The 9,362-nt window shown below is 40.8% G+C and overlaps 1 protein-coding gene across 1 annotated transcript in view; it reads left to right on the top strand.

Moving 5' to 3' along the window:
• BIRC6 (baculoviral IAP repeat containing 6) overlaps positions 1-9,362 on the top strand; it is a 414,467-nt gene that overhangs the window by 129,807 nt on the left and 275,298 nt on the right. The window contains exons 24-31 of the mRNA XM_019526709.1: positions 118-252; positions 1,296-1,483; positions 2,165-2,479; positions 3,200-3,299; positions 5,264-5,478; positions 5,700-5,908; positions 6,213-6,559; positions 7,406-7,625. Of these exons, the coding sequence (XP_019382254.1) occupies positions 118-252; positions 1,296-1,483; positions 2,165-2,479; positions 3,200-3,299; positions 5,264-5,478; positions 5,700-5,908; positions 6,213-6,559; positions 7,406-7,625 (1,729 nt within the window). The remainder of the gene's footprint in view (positions 1-117; positions 253-1,295; positions 1,484-2,164; positions 2,480-3,199; positions 3,300-5,263; positions 5,479-5,699; positions 5,909-6,212; positions 6,560-7,405; positions 7,626-9,362) is intronic.

Raw genomic sequence — 9,362 nt, 5'->3', positions numbered from 1 at the left:
GGGTGGGTGGATTGGAGCTCTCCACCTGGGGCGGGGGCACCAATCCACTCCCCACCACCATCCAGCATGGGCTGGGCAAGCTCCAGGACGAGCTCCCTCCACTCTCTTTCTGTATAGGGAATGGGAAAATTAGTAGCTGTGCAGCAGCTGAAGGTAGTTTTACTTCCCTCACTGGACTTCTGGAAGTTGAGCCTCTGCACTTTACTTGTGTTTCAACTAGTGATGGAACTAGGATAGAAAGGGACGATGCAAGTACGTTTACTGGTATATACAACTTTTTGTTACTTATTCTTGGTGAAAATGTAAAAATAACTTACTGTAGAGTTCTTTAACTTTTTTCCAAATGAAATTTCTCAAGTTTTATAATGTTTACAATGTTTGAATTACTTTACAAGTTGTTCTTAAATGGCAAGTTATGTCTCTTAGGCTAAGAACAGACAGTCATACAGCCCAAGGGTGAATTGATTCAATCTTTGCATGTTAGTCTAAACTGCGTAGATTGAATGGATAAGCAAGTGGGCAGATATTCACTTTTGATTCTAGAAATGTAGCCACATGCCTGCTGTGGCCTAGTCCAGAAGCTGGGGGGCAGGAATGCTATAAAGAATGCCTCCCTGCTCAGCTGGAGCAGACAGCTTGGGCTGAGGCTGCCCTGACCACCCTGGGAAGCAGGGGTTTGTGGGGGAGGTGCAAAGCATCTTGGGATGCTGGGGGACTGAGAATTAACTTGAATCTGGAGGCGATCTGGAACAGAAGTTCAATAAACCAATTTAACCTAAATCAGTTAAGTCTGATACTACATCCATCCATGTTTATTTTAAACTGGTTTTGGCCATTTTGAAATCCATTTATGTGCACTGAACCTCTGTTGTGTTACAGGTTTGAACCAGTTTCCAATTGCTTATATCAGCTTATGTGTAATTTCTGTCCCTAGCCTTGGAGTACAGCAAATGCGTATTTTAGATTTCAATTGTAAACAAATAAATTTGTCTCTCTCAAGTAATACATAAAGCATGTTACTTTGTGTGTTTTGTACTACAGCCCTGATCTCTCTTGTAACACCTTTTCGTTTAGGTATGTGATGCCTTTACATTCAGATCTAGAAAGTATACATTTTTGAGACACCTAACTAACATCATTTTATATATGAGGTGTGATTAAGGACTGGTATTTTATCTTGCTTTTAGCCTATTCCTTTTGTCACTGACTTTTTTTAAATTCAGTTAAATGAAAGAGTGGAAGTGCTTTCTGTGTTCCTTTTCTACACACGTTTTTTGTTTCTTGTTTCATGCCAGTGAGTACGTTTGGGGTTACCCCAGCAGTTGGTGGCCTCTCATCTGGGACAGTTGGGGAAGCCTCGACCGCCCTGAGTTCAGCAGCCCAGGTAGCTTTGCAGTCTCTCTCTCACGCAATGGCTTCAGCTGAGCAGCAGCTCCAGGTGCTGCAAGAGAAACAGCAGCAGCTTTTGAAGCTTCAGCAACAGGTTGGAGGCTATTTGGCTATTTTTTATGCTGTCTCTCAACTTCAAAAGCTGAAAAAAGTTACACGGCCGTACCATTTCCCTCCCTCATTGTCAGAATATTTTGTGAGGAGGGCATAGCTATGGGCAAAGGATGACTTTCGTTAAGCATGAAAATGTAATCTTTGTAGCCTTTCAGATTTGTGGCATTTTGTTTTTCGTGTGGTGTACATGTGAGATTTGGTGGTGAGGAAATGGATTAGTATCCTTTATAAAAAGTAATGACGAGTTCTGTTAACAAGCAGAAAATCAGAATAGCCAAGGAACTACACTAGAATTAAAACAGCAGTTGCCATTAATAACGGACAGCAAACATTCTTAAAAGGAGAAGTGATCAATTTGTATGCACTTTGGCTGTATTTAAAATCGTCATAAGCTTTGTGCTGTTATAAATTTTCCTTAAATTTTTGGACTAATTGCTGTATTTTAAAGCAGGAACTATCAAATTAAAGGCCATTCCATTTTTCAGGTACTGGTACGTAACTACCTAAATTATGGATGTGGTGCTTTCAGTTAAAGCCTAGCTTAAAATAAAGGCTGAAGGTTTATATTCTAGTTTTACTGTGTCTGTAGTGCATGTTATTGATCCATTCAGAGGCTGCATTGCTGTACTCTACATATATTACTTTAATTTTTTTTCTGCAGAAAGCTAAGTTGGAAGCAAAACTACATCAGACAACAGCAGCAGCTGCAGCAGCAGCATCAGCAGTTGGTCCTGTTCACAACTCTGTGCCTTCTAACCCAGTAGCAGCCCCAGGGTTCTTCATCCATCCTTCAGATGTCATTCCACCCACTCCAAAAACAACACCACTGTTTATGACTCCGCCTTTGACTCCACCCAATGAGGCTGTTTCTGCTGTTATCAATGCAGAGCTTGCTCAACTTTTCCCTGGCTCAGTCATTGATCCCCCAACAGTTAATCTTGCTGCACATAACAAGAATGCAAACAAATCCAGAACGGTAATTAGACTTTTAATGAAAGTGAGGTCCATCTTGATTTAGCAGGACTTAACTTTCTTGTACTTTTTTTTTTTACTTGATTGGCTAGTGAAGCTGGGTATGTTCTACTATTTCTATGTGAAAGTATAACCACTAGATGTAACACTAAGAGCTATGAATAGGCTGCTATAATATGGCCTATTATAGCAAACAGGAATGGGGTGGCAGAAAAGTTGTAAGGTGTCTTACTGTGGATCCAGAGGCATGAGTTCGAAGTTTACTCTGGACTAATGCTGAAAGCTGTCCCCAGTTGACTGATCTATAAACGGGTTCTTGGTCACTCAGTCTGAGAAAGCAAAGGTGACTGAACATAATGCTGGCCATATCACTCCTTGTGTGTTGTTGGCTACATGAACGTGTGCTTAATTCTATTAGACCAACAGGTAACCAAAGCTTAGGCAGACTTTGTCTGTTTTGATTATAGGAAGGCCAGATATACAGTGTGCCAAATTATGTTAAAGTTTATTACTTAGGAATTAGCATAATCAATCCTTTGAAAACAGTAGTTAATATTTCCAAATAGTGCATACTAATTGAAAATAAAGTATAAGTGACACAGGAATTTCAAACCTGTAAGTTGCAAGGGTCTGATATGTTTTCTTTCTTGTAGACTTATGTTAAGAAAAGCTAGCTACAAAATAGTAGAGATTTTAATAATTTTTACTGGTGTTTCCCCTTCAGAATCCGCTTGGATCTGGCCTTGCTCTTGCAATATCTCATGCTTCACATTTTCTTCAACCTCCGCCTCATCAGTCCATAATTATAGAGCGTATGCACTCAGGTAAACTGTAACTCTTAATATCAATCTTGTGTGAATGATTGTCTAATTGGTGGAAGGGGGAGGGCCTGTATATTTTCTGTCACTTAACTTAGTAGTCTAGCTACAGTTTCATTTGCCTTTGTAAATAAAACATGCATTTGTTTTTATGTTGCTGTCATATGCCAATGCAAACCTCAATATCCAATGATGCCTGATAACCAAGATGAAAAAAGTACTAAAGGAAAAGATGCTAGATAGGAACTTTAATACTTCATTCCTATCATAAGTTCACAGATATTTTCATAGCAACTTCTTATTTAATCTGTAAGGCTTTAAAGCATAGACCAGGCAAATATTTTTATCAGGAGCATGTGAAAAAGAGATTAAAAGTATTTTTTTTCTCTTCATAAACCTCTACAAGATGCATTTTAAAAATATGGCTATCTTAGACCTCTTTCTTAATTTGTATTTTATATAAATCTGGAACAAAAAGCCTTTTTTCAAGAGGTACAAGTTTGATTCCTTCATGAACTGATTTATAAAACAGTGGTTCTGAAATTTCTTGGTCTTAGTACCTTTTTTCTCTGAGTAAGATATACACTTTGTTTTGAAAAGCAGACTGCAGCTGGGGAAAAAAGGATAGTTTCTTGCAGAACCTGTGTAACAGCAGCTCTAGGGAACCTACCCTGCTCATTGTTTTGCTCCCAATGGATCGCTGCAGATTTTACAATTTTCACCCAGAGCAGCGGAAACGTTTTGCCATGTTTCTCGCATATTATGCAAATTTCAGTATCCAGCAGCTGAGTTTTGGTAGGGGATGGTGCATGTTGTATGTGAGAGAGTATAGTATTTGCTAGTGTCAGGACTAGCTCAGAAACACTTCAGTGATCTATATTTACTGAATTTTTGGGGGGTTATAACTCCCATCTTCTTTGCCAAACCAGCTAGGGAAAATTGGGGTGCTCAGTATATTCAAGGGAAAGGGATCCCCACAAGGGAAAGGTCTAGAAAATTGGTGCAGGGAGGGCGGGAGGGGGAAGGCAAAGCAGTGGCAATGTTAATTGCTAAGGCTCTGGAAGCCTTGCAGTTAACACCGCCACTGCTTCCTTCCTCACCTCTCCCTTCCCCCCTCCTCCCCCCCATTTTTGTACCTGTGGGGACCTCCTCTTCCCAACCATGTGCCAGATTGGGGTGATGTTTAGGATTGATGTGTAGCCAGATGTGCCAGGTTAGACCCAGCATGCCACATGGCCCTCAACCTGGAGTGCCAGATCAGACCCTGCATGCTGGCTCTTGGGCCACATGCCAGGTTGGACCCAGTGTGCTGAATCCAGGGCCCTATACTCTGTCTCTGGGGCTGTGCGCCAAGTCTGGGACCATGTGCTACTTAGGTTACTACAAGTCATTCCATCCCTGAGTCATAGTCCCAGGCTCAGCGCATGACCCTGGAATCAGTACATGGTGCTGGAGCCAGCATTTGACTCTGGAGCCAGCTCAAGGTCCTGGGCTAGGCACGCAGCTCTGGAGGCAGTGAACGGAGTCAGACCCTACATGCAACTCCAGAGACAGCACACCATTTCAGACGTGGCATGCAGTCCCAGGCTCGGTATGCAGCCTTTGAGGCAGTACATGGTCCTGAACTGGGTGCAGTGGGTCTGACGTGGCACGTAACTCTGGAACCAGCGTGCAGGGTCATCAAGCTCATTGCATGGCTTTGGAGTGAGCATGCTAGGTCACTCTGTGAGCCCAACTGGCCTGCAGGGCTGGCAGCAGCCTCTGCTCCACTCCTTAGCTGCTGCTAACTCACCTCAATAGAATATTTTTCCTTTTCTTCAGGCTTCCCTTCAAAATCAAGGTGCCTTGCTATGCAGCTTAAGTTCTCAAAAATATAGTCTTTTGGAAATGCAGAAAAATGATATCCCAGGTTTTTAGGTTTGTACTACTGTCTTTTGATTGGCTTTTAACTTATACTAATTTTTCATTAGGAGCAAGAAGGTTTGTGACATTAGATTTTGGCAGACCTATACTGTTGACGGATGTATTGATTCCCACTTGTGGGGACTTGGCTTCCTTGTCAATTGACATTTGGACTTTAGGAGAAGAAGTGGATGGAAGGCGATTGGTAGTTGCTACTGATATAAGCACACACTCGCTCATTCTGCACGATTTATTGCCACCACCAGTTTGTAGGTTCATGAAGGTAAGAGAGTGGGGGGAAAATTAAACAAAAATTCTGTTCTGTAATTATTGTTCTTTTGTTTCTTGTCTCTTCTAAACTTCATTCTTTGTAATACAAGTTTTTATTGCCATTAAGCTTTCTTCAGACTGAATGTTAAAGTATTGCTGTTAATGCTTGTCCTTATTTTTGCTTTGTATGTTTTTAAACCATTCTACTACAATAAAAGTTGCATTATCTTTCAGATTACCGTTATTGGTCGATATGGTAGTACAAATGCTAGAGCCAAAATCCCTTTAGGATTTTACTATGGTCATACCTATATCTTGCCATTTGAAAATGAACTGAAGTTAATGCATGATCCCCTCAGAGGAGAAGGTGAAGCTGCAAACCAGCCAGAAATTGACCAACACTTAACAATGATGGTTGCATTGCAAGAAGACATACAATGCAGGTTAGAAGACATGTACACAAATATGTAATAAACTTTTTCTAACTTAAAACACCTAGAGTGTCATAATGTGCCCTTTTCCAGGAATTGAAGAAAAAATCAAACTGCTAAGAAGATTTGTAATCTAATGCAGATGCTGCAACAAAAACTGTGTAGTGTTATCACAACCAAAACTATTAATTTTTGGTATCTCTTTTTATAATGAATATAAAGGCAACTGAACATGTTTCTAGCTATTTAATTCATTAGGGTGTTGATCTTTGTAGATTTCAGTTGATTTTTTTGTGCTGGAATTTTTCTCCTTTAGGTACAACTTGGCCTGTCATAGATTGGAAATACTTTTGCAAAGCATTGACTTGCCCCCACTCAACAGTGCAAACAATGCCCAATATTTCTTACGAAAGCCCGATAAGGCAGTAGAAGAAGACAGTAGAGTGTTTTCTGCTTATCAGGACTGCATTCAGCTTCAGCTTCAACTCAATTTGGCTCATCATGCTGTGCAGAGACTCAAAGTAGCTTTAGGTGCAAGTAGGAAGACATTGAAAGAACAATCTGATCCAAAAGAGCTGATTCAAATGTCATCCACAGAGCAGTTACGCACCATCATCAGATATTTACTGGATACTTTACTTAGCTTACTTCATTCTTCTAATGGTTAGTATTCTTTTGAAATTTATATTTTTATGTGTTTGCAATGACATTCTTGCCCGTGGGTTATAATTAATTAAGTGTGTGTGTGTGTGTGTGTGTGTGTGTGTGTGTGTGTGTGTGTGTGTGTGTGTGTGTGTGTGTGTGTGTGTGTGTACACGCATGTGTGCGCACACATTTCTGTAGTCTTGTTGAGCAAGGTATATATGTTAGCTGTGGAAACAGCTTTCTCACTTACTCAGTTTTCAATCAAATACCAATTAAACTGTCATATAACTTAAGTGATCATGCTTTTTTCCCAAGCTGTTGGTCAATACAACTATGTATGCTATTTAATAAGATATAACAAGCAAATCACAGGGTTTTATGTTGTCACCAGATTTAGTGTAACAATGTCAAGACCAAAATGTAACTTAGCGTGAAATTTCCCAAAGTGATTAAGGCACCTAAGAGTTCAGTTGTTTGAATCATTTCTGCAAATGGGACTCAAGCATTTCTTTTTATATTTAAATGTTAGTGTGGAATAATCACATTTTCCTTAGATAAGGTAGAAAATCTAACAAGTAATTAAGAAAATAATTTACATCTTTCTAACTCTGAGTTTGCTTTGCTAGAGTTCTTGAAGGCAAAGCCAGTTTATGAAAAAACTAAACATAATGAAGCATAATTAAAGTAAATGTAAATCTCTTGTAAAAGTTTTGGGAAGGGGAGCATTTGACTTGTGAATGTATCTTAGATTGGGTACGCTTTCTAATCATTAGTATATCATGTATCATAAATACATGTAATAACTTGATATGCCTTTGTTCTGCAGTATTACAAGTTCATATTACTTTGGTTTCTTTTTAAAAGGGCATGCAGTACCTGTGGTTCTCCAAAGTACCTTTCATGCACAAGCTTGTGAAGAGTTATTTAAGCACTTGTGTATCAGTGGGACTCCAAAGATACGATTGCATACTGGTCTTCTGCTTGTTCAGCTGTGTGGTGGAGAAAGATGGTGGGGACAATTTCTATCTAATGTTCTGCAGGAATTGTACAACTCAGAGCAACTTCTCATTTTCCCCCAAGACCGGTAAGACTGCTGTATTATTGGGATATGTTATATCGTTTACCAAATACAAATCACTAAATTTTGTAGGAAAATATTAGCTTCTTAACTAATACTCAGGATGATGATTTGTGGGTTTTTTACTTTTATTAGCTAGCAGCACAAATCCAGGTGCACTGAAAATGTACAAGATGGGGGGAGGGGGGGTTGTATTTTTGGTGTGTGTTGTCCTTTAATATAACTTAAACCATTCATTTAAAAAAAAGACTACCACCCAAATTAATGATTGTGTTGTGTATCTGGAGGAACATAAAAATATTCAATTCAATAAGGAAATATGGAAAATTATTCAATAATTATTGAATTACTAGCCAATTGCCTGTCAAGAATGATGGGGGGGTGGGCGGGGATGGAGTTCCATGACCCACCATCCCTCTCTGCTGCCGCTTTGCCTCTGGTTCCATGCACCCCACCCCGGTACTCCCCCCGGTGCTCCGCCCTGCGGCGCCATCACCTCCCAGGCATGGCTGAGGTGGGAAAAGCTTGCACACAGTGGCCGCAGCTGCTACCTAGCACCCCACGTTGCCACCACTGCACATCCAGTCATGCGCAACTCCCTCCCCTGCAGCTGTTCTCAGGGCCTGGCAGCAGCGTTGGGAAACTGCTATTATGCCCCCCCTTCCCCTTTCTGCTTCCCTCCCCACCTCCTCCCCAGCATCTCCCCCTCACTGCCAGGTTTTATCACGGCCCGGCTCTGGCGAGGGTGGAGTGGGGGGGCAACGCCAGCACTGTGCCACCAGCACCCCATGCTGCCGCCTCCCAGGAGCAGGGGAGGAGGAGGAGGGAGGAAGCTTGCCCCTCCATTCCCCTCTGCCAGCACCCCATTCCACCTCTGCCTTGAGGGAGCAGGGCTGAGGGGAGATGGGGCGAAGCTAATATCGCTGGTCCGCTCCGTCACCAGCATCACGAGCTGCACTGCTGCCGCTTCCTGTCAGGAACACTCTTGGGATCACTCTGGTTGTTTCAGACAACCAATCAGAGTGCAAATAAAGCATTACAGACTGACCAGAGAGACAGACTAAGGCTTTTATAAAATTAGAATAAAAAAATAACTACTATTACTTTGATATGGAACCACTAAAATTGTTTTTAAATATAATTTAAAACAAAATTTATTTTGGCCATGAGGTACTGCAAATTAGATACAGATTACTTAACATTTTTTCTGCAAGGCAGAACATTTATTAGTTGTAAATGAAGTCTTGCAACTGATTTTTAAGAGCATTACCAGTGTGGATCTCCAATGTAAAAGTGAGTACTTTCAAAATTTTTTGAGTAGTAGCTGATGGTGGGGCTCTGTGGACAGCTTGTCTGCATCCTTGTGTGCTGGGTTTAATGATGTGTGGGGAGGTTGGGGGTATAACTCAAGCCACCAGTATAATTTTGTATTTAGGAAGTAGTAAGGAGAAATTCCATTGCGTCTTTCAATAACACTATCTGTTTGTTATTTTGTTCATTTATTTTAGTTTAACTGTGTATAAAGGGGTTTTTGGCCCTATGAAGTCTTTAAGGGCTCAGTTTGAGTCTTGCATGCTTCATTATAAGACACTTTTTGAGGCAAAGTTTGTTGGCTTTAACTTGACACTGTCCACAACAGCCTAGAATGAGCCTTAACTTTCTTCAGAGGAGATTAGATAAATTGCATTAAATTGTCCCTTAACTGAAACTAATAAATGTCACCTCAGACTTGAGACAGTCTTA

This window comes from Gavialis gangeticus, unplaced genomic scaffold (genome assembly GCF_001723915.1).
Source record: "Gavialis gangeticus isolate Ggan-Ray unplaced genomic scaffold, GavGan_comp1, whole genome shotgun sequence".
NCBI lineage: Eukaryota > Metazoa > Chordata > Crocodylia > Gavialidae > Gavialis > Gavialis gangeticus.
The sequence above is the reverse complement of the archived record's forward strand: the minus strand, read 5'-3'. Positions and strand labels throughout refer to the sequence as shown.